The sequence below is a fragment of the Siphateles boraxobius genome, unplaced genomic scaffold, assembly GCF_051911475.1.
Source record: "Siphateles boraxobius isolate OS27281-9 unplaced genomic scaffold, OSU_SipBor_1 37, whole genome shotgun sequence".
NCBI classification, from domain to species: Eukaryota; Metazoa; Chordata; class Actinopteri; order Cypriniformes; family Leuciscidae; genus Siphateles; species Siphateles boraxobius.
This window is the reverse complement of record NW_027508997.1, coordinates 3,877,807-3,899,993: the sequence shown is the minus strand read 5'-3', so window position 1 is coordinate 3,899,993 and position 22,187 is coordinate 3,877,807. Positions and strand designations below refer to the sequence as shown.

General features: G+C 37.7%; 1 protein-coding gene across 2 annotated transcripts in view; it reads left to right on the top strand.

Annotated features, from left to right (window-relative positions):
• Window positions 1–22,187, top strand: part of lrmda (leucine rich melanocyte differentiation associated) — a 300,296-nt gene that overhangs the window by 244,416 nt on the left and 33,693 nt on the right. Inside the window, exon 6 of one of the 2 annotated variants that reach the window (XM_077197128.1) lies at window positions 18,240–18,327. The exons of the other annotated variant lie outside the window; for it this stretch is intronic. Within the exon in view, the coding sequence (XP_077053243.1) occupies window positions 18,240–18,327 (88 nt within the window). The remainder of the gene's footprint in view (window positions 1–18,239; window positions 18,328–22,187) is intronic. 2 annotated transcript variants of the gene reach the window in all.

Sequence of the window (22,187 nt, the reverse complement as noted above, 5' to 3'; positions counted from 1 at the left end):
CCAACAGTGGACAAAAGATGCACAAAATATTTAAGATTCTTGATTTTACTTAGTTTTCATGTATTCTATTTATCCCCAAGCTCTGTACTGACAATATTGTCTCCAAAAAAATGGCAACATTTTGCGGCATGGTGAACATAATTTTAACACAAAAATCTTGAAATGGTTTAGGCCTATATACATTTTTACTGTAATTTAGATTGTAACCTGGAGTTTTAAAAATATTTAATAATAATATTTTTAATTTAAATTGTCTTGGTCATGGACCAAAAGTCTTGGTCTCCCTTCAGGGTAAAACAATAAAATCTCCAAATAAATGGTTATTATATTTGTAAAAATATCAGTTAGTACAAATTAATGATGAAGACAAGCGTAAAAAAAAGTTAATGAATTTCTATGAGTTTTAATGTAATCATATATACAGTATATATATATATATATATATATATATATAAAATAGTGGTTAAAATTAAATAGCTGTTCATTTGAATAAAATTAATAGTTATTCTTCTTCAATAAAAGACTACTTTAATAAAAAGGTAAAAATTAAAAAGTATTGTAATGGAAGAAACACAGAATAAGCTAATGAAATGTCCCCTTCTCTGTCCTATTCTGTATTGTCTTTGCTCCATGTAGAAAACAATATACACTTTCCAGCTTTGTTTCCATCTCTTACGCTTCACTGATGAAGAGGGTGGAGACAAATGACAACCAGGTGCTGTCCATCATGGTTAAGTCATGTTGTTTTACTGAACTGTCCATGAAGCTTGACAGCTGTAATCTGTTGCTTATCCCACAGAATACTGTGACCCCACACTCGAGCGAAAAGAGAGAGTCCATCGCGTCAGTGTGAAGTCTGGTCCAGGGAAATGTTTGGGTCCAGATAAGCTTGTGTTTGACAAGAAACTCCAGATGCTTTTATATTACAAACTGTCATGTAGGGGACAGATAAAACCCAGTGATGGGAGTGTGGACCTTCCTCCAGCATGCTCAGACACAGTCTCGTTCGGCAGATAAACGCTTCAGTGCAGATTTACTTTGTTATTGTAGGTGGGCTGTTGGTTGAGGCCATCAGATCTTCATGTGCTTTTTCACACTCTCTGGTCTGTGTTAGGGGACTCTAAAGTACATGACAGACAGGTTACATAGTTTTGCCTAGCCAGACTTCTGACTGTCGGCAAGTCTGGTCCACATTACAGCTTATTTTGGCCAAGAACGTTCTCGGTACGCTCCTAAAAATCTTTGAATGATATCTAATCATCCATTGTTGAATAACAAGTACTGCTTCCGACAGGGTTATTATCATAAAAAAAAAATATATATAGAATTACTTGAAATAAAAAAAAACGTTTTAGCTCTTTCAGCAGCATATTTAATTTCTGTTTTGTTGACACTTTTATTCAAAAATTACTTGCAAGCGATTCATCAGTTGAAGTACTAAAACAAAAACTTAAACTATATTAGACATTAAAAAAAATTGTCAAAAAAAAATACTAAAACTTAAAAAGAGAAAATATAAAAATACTACAATAGTATTATAAACAGTATTATAGTAAAAACTATAGCATTCCAATGATACTAAAATAACACTGGTTTCAAATTCTAATCTTATGCAGTAGGTAACGCATATAAATTATTTTGAGCCAATGTATTGAACATTATATGACCTACTGGCTTACAGTAAATCTAACCTGTCTTGCCTTCGTCTGCCCAGTTCATTTCAAGGAGCGGACATACACAGTAAAAGCCAGCTTGTAATGCTGTAATTCATTATCTAAATGCAGTCACCGTCTAGACTCTACACTGATAAAAATACAAGGTAATCCACCTTGACTGCCATGCTCGCATCCAATTCATTAGTCCTCAGTGGTGAGCAGTGGGATCTGACTTCACTCCTGTCTGAATTGGGTATTCAATCTAAGCACTCGGACTGTAACACGCTCTAACACACTCCCATCAGGGGACTGCATATGAGCTCAGCACTCAAGCTTCACTTTTTTTACACCTTTACGTGCCTTTAATTGTGACCTCTACAGAAGTGGCACCAAGAGTTGACATGCAGATGCATGTTTTTTTTGATGAAGGTGGTCAACGTTTGGTTGCAAAACATGAGCTAACTAATGCTTACCAAGGCTGCATTTATTTGGGAACAAATACAGCAAAAAAAAAATAATAATAATATTGTGAAATATTATTACAGTTTAAAAAAAACTATTTTTTATTTGAATGTGTTTTAAAATGTAATTTAATCCTGTGGTGATAAAGCTGAATTTTCAGCACCCATTACTCCAGCTTGTAAGTCCTATTTCAGTGTCACATGATCCTTCTGAAATCTTTCTAATATGCAGTAGCACTTTATTTTACAATCCTGTTCCCCATGTACATACTATGTACTTATTATAGCAATTACAATAACTGGGTGATGACTAGGTACTAATCCTCAAACTACCCCTAAACCTAACCTTAACCCCTGTAGGTACCTTATATTTCTTATACGTTATACTTTCTTAGATAAGTACACATAAGTGCATGTACTGTAAAATAAAGTGCAACCTGATATGCTATACTATTATAATTATTAAAATATTTATATAAAAATTATTATAAATATAATTATAATACATATATTTTGTGCTCAAGAAACATTTCTTGTTTCTTAAAATATCAATCTTAAAAACTGTTGTGCTGCTTAATTTTAATTTGCTTAATATTGATTACTATTAAATAAATGGATGACTTCTGCACTGCATCTCAAAAGATGAGTGAGATATGATGCACCTCCATTTTGAAAGCCTCGTCACATATGTGGGTACACCTACGACATATTGTGATGTCCTGTGCTGTAGTCATGGCCAAAAATTTTGGAAACACCGTTTGAATACCACATGAATACTTCAGCATATCTGTCACCAGTTTTGATGCTAATGTTGTGTTTTGCGTTAAGATTGACATCTGATTTGAGCAGCCAGAGCGTCCAGACTGAGGCGCAACTTTTAAAAACCTGATTGGAATCGCATTTCAAACCAGCTCCAAATGTGGTTTGAATCGGATTTGAAATAATCAGATTCCATGTGTCCATCCCTTTTTGCTGTTCAGACTTTCAAAAACCCATCTGGATAAAATCTGGATATGCAAAAAATCAGATTTTTGTTGGCAGTCTGAACATAGCCTAAGTAACACAATTTAAAAGACATTAACGGTCACATAATAGATCATAAAGCACATTTGTAGGATTTATATAGAGTACATTAAAACGTATTACTTCCAATAACTATAGGATCCTAGGCAGAATTGATTCCACGAATGGACTGTATAATACATCACGCAACAAAAGCTCTTTTTTTGGTTAACCTCTTTGACTTTGACTCTCTCATTTAACTCGTTCACAGTCAATCTTGTTATCCTATATTTGATGCTTTGTCAACTCTCTTTATATATGCTGTATACCATGAATGTGATTGACGTTGTTATAAATTTCTCAATTTGAAAAGGATGAATGAATAATTGGATCTATCCATTTGTCGCTGACTGTAGCATTACCTATGGAAGATTAATTGTGGTTGTTTGGATGTTCTATGGTCTAGTAAGATCACAGTCCAGTGACTGCTTAGTGATGCATTTCTCCAGCAAATGTCATGGGCCTGTAGCTTCACTGTCACACTATTAGGGTAACGTCATTATGCACACGGCCTGTCTCATCCTGAAAAGAACAGAATAATTCCTGCTGAAAATTGACACAAATTGTTTAGCATCATTTTTTTCCCCTTGCTACAACAGCGGCAAACCAATCATTTTGCCACGCTTCAGGTATCCCAGATAAATGAATAGTCTTCTGAGTGTTTGCAACAGCAAGCCTGGTGAATAACACATGAGCTCGGTGCATCTGAGTGCACTTGGCAAAGACAGAAGCGCTCGTGTGGTGGCCACACCTGCTCCGGAATGACGTGACACGACGGACACTGTCCATTCCCAGCTGACCTTCACTGTGACCGTGACCTACAATGCTCCTGTATCTGCGCTTGGCGTTCCAGTGATTGAGTGGCGGTACACTTGGACGCTGGCTTCTTTTGCCCCCATCTCGCGTGTCCGACTCTGCCGGTCTGGATACTTGCCTAGAGCTTCTGCGCAAATGAGACGTAGTGATGTACTGACAGCTCTGCAGATGAAGTCATGAGTGAATTTGTCCACTTTGATGGAAGTGTCCACACTTGTCTTATGGGCATAATAACTTCACCCTGTCTGATCTTGTACAGTGACAGCAAGACTGCCAACGATTTTATTTCTCAAGAATTGCAATAGGCTAATACTTTTTGTCTCTTTTCTGCAGTTATGGTGCATTTCCTGTTCTGTGTTGTTCATGTTCTCCTTTGACATGATCTCTGACTTTGTGGAGACCTGTCAGTTCTTAAAGATATACCCCAGAAGCCAGTAGTGTCGACCTTAATCTAATGCACATTTTGATACAGAATGCTGAAAAAATGTTTATGTAAACATTTTGAGTCACTTAGCAGCAACAACTAAATATTCATGAACAGAATTGTATGTTCAGCTTTGTTTTTTTGTTTTTTTATCAGTTTTGATATTTTTAACTAAAACTATTAAATAAAGTTTTTGGTATTTAAAATAGAGCTGAAATAAAATATAAATATTAGATGGAAATCTTGCATTGGCAACTAACTGAAATAAATTTAAGTTGAAGTAATAAATATAAAGTGAAAAAAATATAAAATAATGTTATGTAGAGTTATGTAGTGAAAGTTATGTTAGTGGTTGAAATGGGAACTGCAGTCCAAATGTAAAATTCTGGAGAGAGTTGTTTCTCCTGTCCCCTTCCCCTCAGAGTCGATGCTCACGCGGGTTGCCAGATTGAGGCCACGCAAATTGACAATAGAAGGCGACGAGCCATGTTTTAATATGCCTCTGGTCATTGAGCTTTTAAATGGATGCCGAGGCTTTTTAAGTTGGTTAGAAACTATGATCTCCGACCCAGTTTGTTTGTTGGCTTGCATGGCTGCAATACACTGTGTTTTACGCCAACTGGCAACCTGGGTGTCAAAATACTAGTGGGTGTCGAAATACTAGTGGGTAAATTGGCAGTGGGTGGGATCACACTGACCAAAAATAAAAACAGACATTCCGAAACGGAACACAATTTCAAAGTAGAATAACCGGATGTAGCGTTATATATTTCATTCTGATGAGCCAATTTATATTTTAATACTTGAAATTATAACAGTGTAATCATTCTTCAGTCTTATCCTGAGCAGATCCAAGTCGAGATGATCCTCTTTGTTCTCATTATTTGTCAGTTTCTGGTGAACTGCTCTAAGCTGGAGGGTCTTGATTAACAATGTTAAATCAAACCCTTAAACCCTCACACCTTACACACGAGTGAGTGAGTGTGTTGTAAAGTCACACGGGCAATCGGGATTGTTAGATTGTGTTATTTTCTCTGTCCTGTCTCATTGAAGCGATCTAATCAAGCAGGGCCTCAGTACAGACTCTTCTCGCTCTTCTCATTAGTCTGAGACGGTTCTTCAGAGAGTCATCATTTGCTCAACGTAATGAATAGGTTAATAAAATAGAATAGTTTAATTATGTTTTACTCCCTCGGTTGTTAATGGTTCCAGAGTAGCTCAATTGAATAATATGATTCCTGTTATTAATTATCTGTAAGTCAACTTGTTTAAATGGTATTTTACAGTGCCTTGATACAATTACAGCTAGAGGCAAAGTGGTGATAGACAGACAAAGGCCATGGACAAATTATCATACAACTATTAGCTTGTTTCCAAAGGGTTTTATGTTAATCTTTTAGTGCTTAAGTACCCCGCAATTAACATCAGGAGGAGCTGCCTTCCAGCAAGCCTTGCAAATTGAAGTGCTCAGATAAAGAAGTAGTTATTCAGATGTAAACCAGAGGAACGTCAGGCTATCGGACTGAAGTGTACAGGAATTTTTATGTGCGCGAGTGTGCGTGTGATCAAGGAGGTATAACGATATCATTATCTCTCATGGGCTATGACACAAGATGTCTCTTTCAGCCCGCTGCGCTTTTGTATTGCACTAAAGCAGGACGTTAACAGGCAGATGAATGGCTCTCATCGTCAGTGCCATCTGATGAAGAAACACGTTTACATATCAGCACTGGTGGCTTGATATGCAAATGTGGCCCTTTGAGAGGGCTATAGGGGGATATGGCTCATTGTTAGGGTTTCACAGCCCTGTGTTCCTTTTATGCTAAGCAGAGACATACACATGGTGAGAGAGCAGGCGCCCATCTTCTAAATCAGCCTCCATCTCTGCTAGCTTAAACCAACAAAGGAGGCCACAACCCAGTGATTAATAGGCTAATTAGCAGTGTTACTATCTGGTCTATCTTGTTTTTCATTTCTGTTTGGGAAAAAAAAATCTGTTTCCTATCATATTATGAATATAACTGATGTAGTTGAGGGCAAGTGGTAAGAATCATGCTAGTGGTAGTTTATCTGGTAATAGTTTTACATTTATCCTATTGGAGAGAATGCTGCATACTTAAGGCCCAGATATACAGTACTCACGGTGAAGTACTTTTTAGTTCTTTGCTTTGGGGTAAAAAGAAGTTCAAAATACTTTAGCAGCGGTATACTGTTAGCGAACATCCTGGCGCCGCCTACACTGCTGAGAGCGGCGTTTAGATGAATATGTTAATATGTGCTGCGCTCTTTCCTTTCAATAACAAAATAAACACACAACAAAAATGACAGCGGTGTGAAAACAGCAGTTGAAGCATCTGATCATAGCCATGTGGATGTTTGAACAAGCTCTGCACTCCAGACTCACTATATAGTGTACAATAAATTGTTTAAAAGCAAGCATGAAACATGACAAAATAGTGTCGATCTTTTAATTAGAATTACAACTTCATTTTCTGCTATAAAGTGGCTCTCCAGTGTGTTCATGTTTTTACTCATGGACATCTGACCAGAGAAGATTTCCACATTAAATAAGGCGGAGTTTCAGAGCCACACCCACATATTACGTAATCGCAACGGAACAGCATTCAACATTCTAAGTAATATACATTATTGCACTATATAAACATTTTCCTAATTGCCTTCGACAGAAAGTGTCAGCTAAGGAACCAAATGGAAAGGGAACCTGGCAAACCTGTTCATGGAACAAATAGCAATCTCATTAGAATGACAACAAACTTTCAGTATGCTTAAAAGACTGTTTCAGTAATTAAAGACTGTGTATTTTAAGTTTGTGTACAAAACAATAAGAGAGACAATTTGAGACAGTTTGAGACAATTTGTCTCAAAACAAAAAGAGAGAGTTGGGTACGAGGTGCACAAAACTGTGACTGTCTCAAGTTCTGTGATGTGACCATGAATTTAATCATATCATATCATATCATATCATAACGATCATATATAGCTGCCTGTGATCGAGTTTTATTTGACTATAATTGATGTACTATTATAGTATTTATTAATATTTTGAATTAGCTTTTATGTTCATGTTTTAGGTCTACATTTAAATTTAAGTTTAAGTTCTAGTAATTTCATACACTTTTGTTTTTTTAAATATTGTTTTGTTTTTTAACTATTTCTATTAGCTTCAAATTATTTTTACTTCAAATTTAGTTTTAGAAATTTTTGTACTTTAGCTTAAACAAAAATTAGATGTTGCTTTTCTTACAAATAAATAAGTTTTTGATCTAATATTTTATTTCAGCTTTATTTCAATTAATGAAAGCATTTTTTAATAGTTTTAGTTTTAGTTAACAATAACAACACTGATAAAGATGCACATGGAAAATATTTGTTTATTTATTTTCAAAAGTAAACGGTCTAGGTTGTAGGTGCAGTTCATTTTGTCACATGAAATTGATCCTGATTTTGTACATATATATATATAAATAAAAGCATAATATATATATATATATATATATATATGTGTGTGTGTATATATTTATATATATATATATATATATATAAGCATAACAAGCATGAAGCAGAAAATATAATCGCCTTAAGGACAACTTTTTTTAAATACTGCCAAAACTTACTCATGTCTTCCCTCCCGAATACTGAGACCTGATTTCATGGGGCCATGTAGGATCTTTTTCATGAACAGGAGTATTGAAAGATTCATTTCTTTTCATCCAGACACCCTGGGTTTCACTCTTTTATTTACTCGAACCCTATGTCCACAAAGTCATTGTGTTAGTGTCCAGATAGGATAATAAAACACTTGTCTTTATTCTCTTCCCCTATGTAAATACGTTAGATATGGTCTGACCAGACCTTTAAACATGATAAACACTTTTGCCTTCAAACTGAATTCCTTTGTGTCAGACCCCATAACTTATTGCAAATGATTACAAAGCTACCGAAATAATAAATTAAGCTGATGGACAGAATTATACCCAGTGCTTCCTGCACTCCCCAGTGACGCATACTAGCTTAGTGCTCCTTGACAGCAGCCTGTGATTTAACACTAGTGAGGAGGCCAAGAGGAAAACAGAAAACATTCACAGGAAAGGTCTGAGACTGGGCCTCCGCCTAGTTTACGAACCCTCTCTTATTCACCGCAAACGCACCACCATTAAAAACCCGAGCGGAGCATCTGGGAAGATAGAAAAGTTTATCATTTCAGTCATGAGAGGTGATTTTTTTTGACACAATAGTCAGTGGAAGACAAGAAAAGGGGGTGCTAACTTGCTCCAGAGCTGAGTCTTGTGCATTAAAACAGATGTGTGGTTTTGACGTGGGCATGTCATGGGCAGAGATAAACAGAGTAAAGCAAAGAGTGGGCGGAACTGGCACGACGCCGGCTAATTTATCTCACTGAGAGACAGATTAAAGGCAGGGCCCAGTAAAACAAAGTTGGGCCGCCTTAATCAGGGGACAGACTGCATGCCTTATAAATAATATATCAGGCCTGGATATTGAGAGGTCTGGGTGTTATTAGAGAGTGTGGCCTTTTAAAGCAACAAATACATGCCAGTGAGAGAACTATGGGTCTGTTCCAAATCCTTCTGAGCTGCCTTGCTGTCTACACGCATACATAGGCTAACTTTATAAGTGACAGATTCTACTCGCATGTGATTTCAATAGAGCATCAGCATGTTGCTAAGCTAGCTACACGTAACGGCAAACAAGGCACACATAAATGCTCTTGGAATAGGGATTCATTTTAGTATTGAATGAATTGTTTAAATATTTATAATCAACATTTCTCTCGTCTTATTGGCCATCTTAAATAGATTTTTTCACTGAGCTGGTATCTGAAGAATACATGAAATGCTAATTTAGATTTATATTCTATTGGCTAAAAGGAACCTCTTATGAGGTTTGAAAAGCTTTAAAATACTGTCTATATAGGCACTAGGTTCACTAGGTTTTAGAAAAAATGTGTTTAGACAATTTTCTTCTTTCGACTTATGAGACATCTTATTTAAGATTTGGTTGCTAATGCTACTTTCCATGCTTAAAGAATGTTGTGATAGCAGGCCCAGTGTACTCTTTTAATTTCCCAATGTTTACATATTTTTTTCAGCATATGTTCACTTTTATGCTAAGATTTTCCTAAACTCTTATGCAAATATTGTTTTTGTTAACCTTCCACTGTGTTGAGATTTTTGTCGTAAACTTTCCATTATGCGAGGTCTTTGTTGCTAACGCTACATTACATGCTCAAGAAATATTGTGATGACACGCTCAATGCACTCCGACCTCTTAATTTCAGCATTGTTATTGTTTAAATTGATGCTCTGAATATCATTTATGTTTTATTTTTTGTTAGATAACACCGAGGTTATTTCAGCGAGTTATTTGGCATGCAAATGCACCACAGGTCAAGATGCAGCATCATTTCAATGTTAAAACATAAAACAGTTTTTTATGTTCCTCTTGCTCCATAGGAGAAGCATCTCTCTTTAACTATGATTAGGGTGAAGTCAGGGGAGAGAAGACAAGATTTAAATTTCTCAGAGTCATTAGTTCGACATGGGGTCACAGCTGGGCTTCTCCCACCATAATTGCAAGGCTTGATTTATCTGTAAAGAAGCTAAAATACATATAAATCTCCAGGCTCATCTTTGTTGCAGGATCCCCTCTCTGATTAATGACCAGAGCAAAAAAAAAAAAAACCACAATTATGCTGTGAACAAGTATGAATTATTCATCTCGATGACCTGTTAAATGTGTATATTTCCTTAAGAAAAGTCGAGGTGTTTTGCGGCCATCTCCCGTTTTGCTGATGATGGAGAATGCGAGGCTGACCGCGTTCTCGGAGCTCTAATAAACTTTATTTCTACCTCAGCTATCAACCGCGGGCCCCACGCATAAATATGCTTTATGTAAATCTGTCAGCACCTGGCCTGTACCGAGGCTTCTGTGTAGATATTGGCCTGTCTGGAAGTTTATGACAAAGTTTAAAATCATTCATTAAACTGACCCACCGGTAAATCCACTTACTGGAAAATTGCCCCCGCTCTTCTATTTGGTTTGTAGATACGATCATGAGTCCATTTTTAACTTAATTAATTGGCCGTTTCTGTTGACAAGAAATTTATGCAGTAATAATTTGCTGGAAATAGATGCAGAGAGTTGGAAATGAGATATCAATCACCGCCTCGTGTTCCAGCAGCTGCGGCGCGGCTAATATGAAAGTATTTCAGCCACTGACGACCCCGCTGTTTGTGCAGTCAAGATTATATATACCCACGATCCATTGCCTGCCTGAGAAGCGCTCATGGAGGTCTATGATAACAAAGAGTTTGTGATTTATAGCATGCTGTGAAAGCAGAACTTGATGAGATTAAACAATTTCATAGCACAAGTGTTTCTCAGACCTTCTGATTTGTAGTTGTGAGCCGATAGTAAATCAAGTTTATATATCTGAAAGCCTGCTCAGCAAAGCAGTGCAATTACTGTTTAAGACAGCTACTTTTTATTTAATTTTTATCCAGGGTTTGTCTCCTTTATTTTCACGCCTGTCATGGAGGCGCTCACCTTCATAAGTCCTTCTCCCGGGGAGGGGAGGATGCTGGGAGAAAGAGGCCTCCTGCTATCTTTCCCTCACAGCTTTTAAAACCTCACCGAAGGAAGCACTTGGCTTGTCTTGCTCTTGTTCTTGCTCTTGCGGTCACTCATTTTATGTTGTAGTGCATTCTTTAATATGACATGTAATGTAATGGAGGTTGACATGTAGGGTTTGTTTTTATTAAAGCAATAGTTCATTCAAAAAACTAAAATTCTGTCATTAATTACTCACCCTCATGTTGTTCCAAACTAGTAATACTTTTGTTCATCTTTGGAAAAAAATCCTTTGATGAAATCTGAGGGATTTCTGTCCATCCATTGACAGCTAAGCAACTACCATTTTGAAGCTTCAAAAAGTCCATAAAGAGATCATAAAACTAATCCATATGAATTGAGCGGTTTATTCCAAATTTTCTGAAGAGACACGATCGCTTCATATGATGAACAGATTGAATTTAGGCTTCATCAACACACACATTAGATATGGTAAATGTAAGCTCAAGCATGTTCGCTTGACGTGTGAAGCAATGAGGTTCATTCTCGTGTTATGCAGCTCGTTTGAACTTCTGCAAGAAGTTTCTTCTCACCTGTCAAGCAAGTTCAGTTGAGCTTCTGTTTATGTTCACTGATAAATGTTTAAATGTGAATAAAAGACTAAATTCAATCTGTTCATCATATAAAGCAAACGAGTCTCTTCAAAATTTTGGACTAAACCGCTCAATTAATGTAGATTAGTTTTACGATCTTTTTTACGAATTTTTTGAACCATCAAAGTGGTAGTTGCGTAGCTGTCAACGTAGGGACAGAAAGCTCTTAGGTTTTATCAAAAATACCTTTTGTGTCTTACTGGTTTACAACTTGACAGAATTTTCATTTTTGGGTGAACTATCCTTTAATAATGACAAAAAAGGTAAAAGCGCATAATTATTATTGAAAACCGTTTTGTTAAAAAATATGTGTGTATTTGTACAATAGCATCATCCCGATGCCCATGTAACTAATCGATTATCATCATACTGTAACATTTATTTGTTCTGCCTTATACGCTGTAGGCTGAAATACCACTTTCAAACTAGTCGACAACCTTACCCTTTATCTCTCCTGCAAACATCAAGAGATCTCATTATTTAGACACATCTCAGGTTTTTTTTTTCCTCCCATATGCCCCAAGTCAAAATTAGTTTTCACTCCCTCTGTGATCTTCTCTGACTGGGGTGCGCTGGAAGTAAAGAAAATGGCTGTCTTCACATCAGGGCTGAGTCAAAGACGCACTTCACAGAGCCGTTCTTCCAGCTTAAGCATTGCTAAGTAACCTTCACATTTCACTCATGTAAGAAGCTAATTTCCTTTAAGTTTGCATGTCACTTTCTGCAGGTCTGCTTTGTGGGTACTCTTCAAATGTCTCGGAGCGTCTAATTGCGTAGGAAACATCCCAGACAACCTGGTTTGACAGTCCTACTCACAGAATCCTCAATAATTTAACATCCCACACACTTGAAAACATCCCTGACATTAGATACAGCTCCTAAGCGCAACATAAAGAGCCGCCGTGTGTCATACCTTTGAGAGAGACTGTCTGTGAAATGGAAAGATATAGAGAGGAGATACACGTGCACGGGCAACTATAGAGCAGTTGATAAATGCAGAATTTGAAGTAAAATGCAGAAATTATTAAATAAAAATTTACAGCTACTTTATCAAACTATAATTAATCATACTAACAATTATATTTAGTTAATGCGAGTATGGGCTAATAACATAATTAATAACATAAAAGCCGAAGTGTATAATTTCTCAACTTTTCAGTTGGTCAAAATAAATAAATAAAAACATTTCATTTGATTTTAATATGAATTTCAGCTATAAATGCTATTTCTGGAAAAAAAGAAAAAAGTTTATTTTTTATATATATATTGTATGTAATGTGTATATATAATTGTTTATATTTTGTTGTTGCTGTTTTTTTTTAATGGGGGGGGGGGGGTGTGAAACTTAGTTAAAACTTAGTTAAAACTTTGAACTAAGTTTTAAGTAAAGTTAGTTCAACTTTTTCCTCCTTACATTTATGTTCCTGGCATTCCAAAGTCATTCTTTATAAAGTAGCTGATAATAAATGTTTTTATTTAAGAGCAGGTTGGCTCTTTTAAGTTTAACCCCTGTAAAGCCATGTAAAGTGTTGTGCTTGTTGATATGGGTGATTAACTTTCTGCGTTTTAAAGCTGAGCTATACATAGAGTCCCGTCTCTCGGAGAGAATTTGGGTATATGCTTGAGGCAAAAGCTGTTTCACTTGTGATCACTGATCATATGATGCATTTACGTAGCACAAGTGCATTGAAGTAGAACTGGTAAATCATTAAGTACTTGCTCAATGCTGCTCACACTGTGATCACACCACAGAAAAGACTTTAAAACCCTTGGAGGGCAAGCACCATTACATCCAGCCTTCTCTCCTTAGTCATTACCTAAGAAAACAGAATTAATACAGTTTTATGCACACTACAGCCATTTAAAACACATTACTGCCACACATCTGAAAGACAATTATGAAGGTCAAAAGCATTAAAGTGCTTCTTAAGTGATTGGCACACTGTTCTCAGCGTGACATTTATACTGCGTGTAATCACAGTCCGTGCTTCAAATATAATTGACAGGTCTGACCCATATACGATTTAAGTATTTTTTACACAAAGCATATCATGTTTAAATGAACTTAATGGGTAAAAATAGAAAATCAATATCAGACCGACATTTCATTGACTTAAATACACACAAAGATGTTGTTTTCCCTCTGATCTTGGGCTCATCAGAAAAAGAAAAAAAAGTCTTGCACAAAAGACAAGGAAAGTTTCATACCCACAGAAAACATTTTTTTTTCTTGTTACAGACCCAGAGAGAAAACATATCAAAAAACATTTTACTACATGTCTTTTGCAAGCACAAAAAGCTGAAATGGTGTCAAGAGAAAACAAAACAGAAAGCTTGTTTCTTCTAACAATTGCTTTAAGCTACAAAATCTCCTTGAATCCCAAGCCTCCCGTTACTGTCGAATTTTTACTCTCTTTCTCTCACTCGCTCTTAAAGGGAAAGCAGGCCCTTCTGTTGGGCCTGATAGGTTGTAGGCTGATGCTTAGCAACAACATTCCTGTGCCTTAAGTAGCAGTAAGCCCCTGGCTGAACTCTTTGAAGTGGCTGTCAGGCCACATTTATTTCGTTTTAGCACTTTGTCTACTTGTCCAGATATATAAGGAGATAAAAAGCACTGGTGTTTACACTGATCTTTGCCTCTGTTTCTCTCTCCCTATTTCTGTCTCACTCCATCTCTGTATATCTCTTTTGCGGCGCTGGTAATTAGATTGTAGTCCTGATCAGGCATCGTAAGCATGAGACGTGCTGCGAGTTGCGCTAGACATCAGGCTCAACTCTTGATGTTTCAGCGAAGGGTATCTCCAGCTTTGGGGGTTCGCACCAAACCAAATCATAGCGTTAACTGCATCTTAGCCACCCGTACACCTCTTCCCACTCTCTGGGGTGGAGATTTGTTTGGACTTGATAATCACAAATGGCTGAATTTTTCGTCATTTATTTGTGGGGGAGAAAAAAGGACATGCGAAAAGAAGAGGGAGCATGAGCATGATGTATAATCCAGGAGACGAGTCATATTTCACTGTGACATTTTCAGCAAGCAGTCCTCCCTTTGAGTGCAGAGCCCCTGTTGGGCTGAAAGCTGCTGTGGCTTTCTCTGTTAATGCCATTATTAGAGACTTTTTCTTTCTCCAGCTTGTAAATTTCTGCTGCATTATCATAAAGTGTAGTGATTACTCAGTGTATAAAGACAATAATGATGTGAGCAGGCAGCATATGCCAAGGGCCTGGAGAACAAGAGCTCGGCGTGCTGAGATGAGACGCCTATGCAAACCTGACGCTGCAGCGCCCCCATCTGACCAGTGCAGGAAATAATGCACACGGGTGTATGTGAGAGCGTGAGTGGGTGGTAAGAAAGAGAACGAACAAAAGAAAGAACTAATCAAAGAGAGGAAGAATGAATAAGTGCTGAAGATGAACTCAGTGTTGAGATTGGAAAAAGTGTCTTGGTATTTGACCTCCCAAAGTTCCAGATTTCTCTGAATCAGGGCTGCCAGATTTGGTCTTCATTTAGTGAAGAGGTCTTCTCTCGCCTCAGTGGCATAACTGCATCTGAAGATTTCTTCTAGACTCTAGATTGCATGCTCACTCTCTCTGTCAACCTTCTGCCTCTCTATTCAGACTCATAGATGATTCTCACTTGCAACCCGAGCAACCTTCAGAAATATGTGCAATATGTTTATTTCAGTCGCTGCTTTATATATGGCCATTTTGGTTTTCCGAACACTTAAACTGCTCTTAAAAATGCATCACTGTCATCAAATTCGTTAGCAATCAAAATAAATTAAAAAAATCAAGTGAATTCAAAGCTAAGACAAAGAGTAGTTTTCAGACACAGTTAATGTGTTGAGTTACACCTGGTTAAATTGCCAGGTCACCAGTGTGTATACTAAAAAATCCCTTTGACACCTGTTAGTTAAAAGTAATTCAGACGTGGCTCAGAATTATGTTGATTAGTTAGTTTTCTTAGCTTTTGCATTGTTTGTTTGCAAATGGCACTTGCTTTGATGTTTTATCTAATGCAATAACATTTAGAAATTTTGAACTGCCCAAATACTTTTTAAGGGCCACTGAATTATCATTCATTATAGATGGGCAGATCTGAGCTCACAAGTTGCCATTTATTTGATGGATAGTGATGCATATCTTTTAAAAGCAAAACAAAGTGCTTTGTGGAAGGGGAAGCTCTTAACTGCCTGTGCGTGCTCAAAGCTCCCAGACTGAATGAATTCAAAGGGGCCGGGGTGACCCCTTGGCTTGTGATTATGTTTGTGTAAAATCTTAAGGATGCCGATCAAAGCAAGGCTCTTGTCCGCCTGCCCTTTTTTTTTGCCAAGAAAGGCCCAGATAACAGCTGGCATTCAAACAGAGTTTTCCTTTAACTTTTTTTTTTTTTTCACCGGGATTCCCATTATGAGCCAGACCTTCTTTCTCATCTCGAGGATGGCTCATTGAATAAAGAGAAAGAGAGGAGTGAATGGGAGGGGAGGAAGTGGAGGGAGGGCTCTGATTAATCTTCTTCCAGGGTGGGGGTGTTTGATCAGAAGACTTGGCCCGGGAGGGGTGGGATGGTTAGGAGAGAGGGGGTATCTCTGATGTTGACAGCAGGCGACTTTTGCGCACGGCATGTGATTGACGTGCCTGGCCGCTGGGCCGGAGGGGGGGTGCTCTGTGTCCGGTGGGGCATAGCCGGCCCCTGTCTGTGGGTGGTGGTGTTAATAATGTGGCAACTGGGAAGATTAATTGTAGACAAGCAGCAGGATTACGAGCGGCTTTGTGGCCGGGACAGGGCTGTTTGGTGGGGAAGGCCTCTGATCTGTCAGGTCCAGAGGAAATTAGTCAGGGAGGACTGAAGCTGACACTACAAATGCTGCTTTAGGATATTAAAGCCAAATGGCCAGAGGAGATTGAAATGGTAACAAGGAAACTGCTGACTTGCTCGGAAACCCCGATGCAACTGCACCCCGCTGGATTCTTCTAATTAGGGTGATAATTAGTCATGTGATAACAACGAGAGAAAGAAAAGCTTTTTAAGTTTTAAAAGAAAAATATTTACTCCATTTTTCTGTTGCTGGGCAACGGTAAACAACCTGCTGATAGTTAACCTTTGGAAGAATGTTTTAAAAATCAAGTGAATAAAAAAGTATTATTTTGATTATCATAATTGTTGCTATATTTACACTTTTTCTATTTCAGTCAATATAAGTCAGATTTAGCTTATTATAAATACTTAATAGAAACACTTAATATCAATATGCAGCAAAAAGTGACAGAAAAGAAATTTGCATTGTTACAAAAAAATATTTTTCAAATAATTCTGATGCTTCACAGTTTCCACACAAATATTGTTTCTTGAGCAGCAAGCCAGCATGTTAGAATGATTTCTGAAGGATCATGTGACGCTGAAGACTGGAGTAATGATGCTGAAAAAATACTAAAATGAAAACAGTTATTTTAAATTGTTATAATATCTGACAATATTACAGTTTATACTGTATTTTTGATACAAAAGTATCAAAAATATACGAGCGAGCATTAGCGACTTATTTCAAAAACATTCAAAAATATTACCGACCCTAAACCTTTAAGCACTATATGCATAATACATTCTCAGAACTAAGCTAAGAGTTTCCAATGAATGGAAAAATTAAATATGCCACCTCTATTCTTTATTTGTCATTTTGGTCCTTACAATGATTAAATGCTCTGAGAATTCCTGCCTGCAGAAAAGCACAGTATTTCCACAAAGGCATCAGATATCAACACATCATGATATACTGTGTTTTTGGTCCTTGAAAGAAGACAAAGGAGGTTGAAAACAACACTTTTGACCTACCAGAAGCACACAGGCGATCTGTATTCTCTGCAGCTCCTCTCCTGTTCTGTCTATGCGGGGGCCTTTATGTGAATATATTTGTATTTTTAAGGTCGGCCAGTGAGAGATGAGTTTACTTAAACTCAGGTCTGGCCTTTGGAGAGCAGTAATTTCATGCCACCTGTTGGATTGTCAACACAGAACAGCGCGTGTGAGTGAGTGGCAGGCTGACCCGGGCCTGACCCGCGGGGCTCTTCATGGTTGAATGGTGTCTGGGGCCCTTCCCCTGGTGGCCCCTTCTCTTAAACAGGCAGGGGACAGGTAATCAAAGCCAGGGCCCCATCCTCACCTTTCACTCCTCTCGCTGCAAAATAATGAAAGTTGCCCTCGTCCCGCGCCCTAATAAAATAAGAAAGCCGCTCCTAACATTTCCTCTCCTCTGCGCTGATGAAATTTATGGCATTTAGACAATCAGTCATGGAGGTGAAATCTCACCCGCATTCCTTCGTTGTCTCTCACCCAGCCGTGCCTTTCCATTCTCTCTCCCTTTGTGGCATCAGTCTGGGAAATTATTCCAGATTGCTTGTGACAAATGATTTCCTTTCATTGAACTCAATTAGGATCATTGCATACAGAAATCAATAACCAACATTTGGATAATGAATCGTCGGAGACGTTGTAAATGTTCGCAGGTGTGTAAACTGAGCATTGTGAATTTATGTTTTTCCAAACTCTTTTTTTTTTAAGGAATTCGCCAGTGATCTGAGGCCCGAATCCGCCACAACGCCGTACACCCCGCTGCCACGAGGATCCAGAGATGCCCGAAACCACAAAGGTAGTGTTATTTGGACAAAAAAAAAGTGTGAGAACACAGTATACATACATTTTTGTCTCAGATGCCAGGTATCTAAACAAACGTACACTCGATTGCTAACAGAAGCTCTGCAGAAGAGATGGTTGTGATGTGTTCGACTCTATGCGAGGCTTTCATGCCAACTACATTTATCATGCTCTTTTGTCTGTGCAATGCAAAGCGCTGTTTTTATGTCACGGCCATGGCGGTGGTACTTTCATGCGAGGTCAGCTGTGTGCTTCTCAACCCCCCACCAAGGACAGATCTATTTCACAAAGGCTGACCTGCACCTCTCAAGTGATGTAGAGGAAAGCCCAGTGCTTTGTCAAAATCATGCTGCTTGAGAATAGTCCATTAAAAGGTGAACGGAGCTGACATATGAAATATTTTTTCTCCCTCTTAGATTTGGGCGAGCTGACACTCTCCATTTGTTATTTTTACGATACTGTACTGCAGCGTTAGATAACACAAGCCCTCATCTTCGTCCTTCGCCTCTTTTTATTCCTCTGCCTTTATCGTGCCGTTTTTATTTATCTTGACTTATTGCCTATTCTATTTGCTTAATGCATCGGCTCTGACACTGTAACTCTTTACTAAAACTCACCTTTGGCTGTGCCATGAAAATGCTTTAATAGAATAGCCATGACACTAAAAGATGCAGTTCACCTCCAAGACACTGTCAGTGGAAATTGGGCATTGTGTTTGGATTGGTGATAATTCATGGGGTTTCTGTGTAATCGTAATGCAGTGCAAATATTACCTGCTCATATATTGTAGTTTATTTATTTATTTATTGTTTGTTTAATTTGAGCATCACCAATGCTTTTAAAGGCAGGGTAGGTGATTTGCCCCAGAAACATTTGTTGTTAAGCAATCACTAGTTAAATGAATAGTTCACTTCAAAATGAAAATTCTGTCATCATTTACTCACCCTCAAGTTGTTTCAAACCTGTATGAGTTTCTTTCTTATGCTGAACACAGAGGAAGTTATTTATTAGAATGTCGGTAACCAGACAGTTGATGTACCCCATTGACTTCCATAGTAGCAAAAAAATACTATGGAAGACAGTGGGGTCCATCAACTGTTTGGTTACCGACATTCTTCAAAATTTTATTTTGTGTTCAGCAGAAGAAAGAAATTCATACAGGTTTGAAACATCTTGAGGGTGAGTAAATGATGAAAGCATTTTCATTTCGAAGTGTGGCGTGAACACAGCATAAGCCCGCGATTTTGGGCTTAAGCCGTTCCATGCTATGTAGAGTTAGACAGATGTCACTCACTGAACACCGCAAACGGAAACAGCAGCCACCTTTTACAGTTCCTCCTGAACTGAACCAAAACCACGGGCTTATGCTGCGTTCACGCCATAACTACTGTAATTTGGAAGAGATGGAAACCTGTGACGTTATATTTGGAGCGGTTCGTGACTCGAACTTATGTGTTTCAATGGCAACACTATCAATGGCGAAATGATCTGCTGCAGTCAGGTGATACAATTAGAGCTCTTTAAGTTGTTTACGTTCCTTATTATTGTAATTGTTATGTGCTTTGAGACATGAGGTAGTTTAACTCCGTCTCTCATGATGCTTTTGTTTGCTCCCTGCTGTATGCGTTCATGTGTTTTGAAGGAAGCATGGCTTTGGAGACGCTCTGAAGTGAGAGTGGGATCTTATGCTTTCAAAGCTAGCTTGCTATTGCTGCCTCTCCAAAATTTAAAGGAATAGTTTACCCACAAATGACAATTCTGTCACCATTTACTCACCCTCTTGAAGATGTTTTTGTCCATACAATGAAATGGGGTTCAAACCAACCCTGACTTTCATTGTATAGAAATGAAAATTGCTCTGCTGATAAAATAAAAACTGATTTAGAAATCATAAATTCTCATTTGATCATAAGTGATAAATTCTCATTTTTGGGGCGAACTATGCCTTTAAGAAACACATGAAAATTATGCATGAACACATAAATTGAGACACTTATATGTAAAAAGTGTATCTGTTAACATATATAATGACACCAAATATATGTTTCAGTATTAGCTCGGATATTGCCATATTTGCTGTTGTGAACCTGGGAATAAATACATAGAATAAAACATTGTCCATCAATCTGAGATTTAGGAAAGTGTATATTAAATAGACATACAGTATAGGCAGGTGTCTGGGATAATTTTAATCCTGACTGTTCTTAATTTTACAATATATGCAATATATACAGTACAATATTATTTTTATGCAGAAGAATGCCTGAAATTAGGACATAGGTAAAAGCCTAGTCCAGTCACATTTGCTATATGTTACTTGCTTCCTTGCTGTGGCCGGCAGGAATAGCGACATCTATGACAGCATGCTGTCTCAAACAGGGACCCTCTCTACCTTTTCTCAATATTTTTACAATTGATGTCACCTGTGCCAGGCCCCCAGAGCCGAGGTGCCATGGATAATTACAGCAGACAAAAGGTCTGTGGAGGGAAGAGGGGAAACTAGCTATATGCATGGCATGGGAGGTCTTGGCTTTGGGTTACAAGACCCTTGTCTGCTGTTTTGGGGGGAAATTAGGACGTGGACAAACAGCGAGCAGACAGGAGAGGCTCAGAGGAGAGAAACGGAGGAGGGAAAAGCAGAAGCTAAGAAGGGAGGCTATGTGGCAGGCCCGGCGTGACACGGAGAACCATAAGTCTGTAGATGGAGGGGGATGGACTGTGTGGCCGCAGGAAGTAGCGCTGCTGTCAGATCCCACCAGATTTAAACCGGCCTGTCGCCTGAACCTAACCCAAAGTTTCTTTCAAGAGACAAATGTCGTCTTAAAGGAACAGTTCACCCAAAAATGATATCCTCAACCTCTTGTCTTTCCAAACGTGTATACTGTTCTTGTTGTTTTTTTAAAGGAAAATCTTCCCGCAGAAGTTTACATACAATGACGGCTCAGTCAAGCTCCACAAGAGCAAAGTTTAAAAGATAGTGTCAGGAAAAAAACAAATAAAATGAAAATAAACAAATAAAGTTAATAACAACTTAACAAGTAATAATTACCCTAGTGTGATTATCCATGAGCAGCTCATGATCAGTGTCTCAGATCGCAGTAAATGCAGCCTCACACAAACTTAACACATCTGGGTCGATTATAACTTGCATTTGGGAACGCAATATGTGCCAACTATCTTCCTAAGTTTGTAATGAGAAGTGCTCATAAACCGGCTTATAAACAGAAGCTTTAAGGGCCCCCTGTGATTTTTCGGCAAAATGAAAATTTAGTCTAATGTTTAAAAAAAGATTTTGAATAAAGACATCCATAAATGTTAGTATTGTAATTTTGCAGTTGTACTGTAAAATAAAATGATATATTTTTTCCTTAAATCATTTATTTTTACAGTGAAATATTACAATACTAATGTTGCTTATTATTTAAAGATGTTTTCATTTTTTTATATTATGATAACAGTTATTATTATTATTATTTTATAGACATTGTGAGATATAGTCACAAAATATGTGGCCAAATTGTGTAGCCCAAACAAGCACAGCAAACAACACAAAATAATTTTGCAGCCCTATTATATACTTCTTTTTGTTTGACAAATGTCATTTTTTAGATGAATTGTTTGCTTTAAATATAGATTATTTCCACTTCTAACCCAAACGACATAAGACAACGTTTCTCTTTCCACAGGCGCAAATAAATACAAAAATAAAGTGGAGCCACCGCTCTCACTGCTGTCACATTTTAGATAGCCATATTAATAAAAATCATTATGACAGGTCACACAACTGCCCTGAAACTTAATACATAATTGAAATGCAAAATATACAAATCCTTTTGTTCGTCTCTGTACATTTGA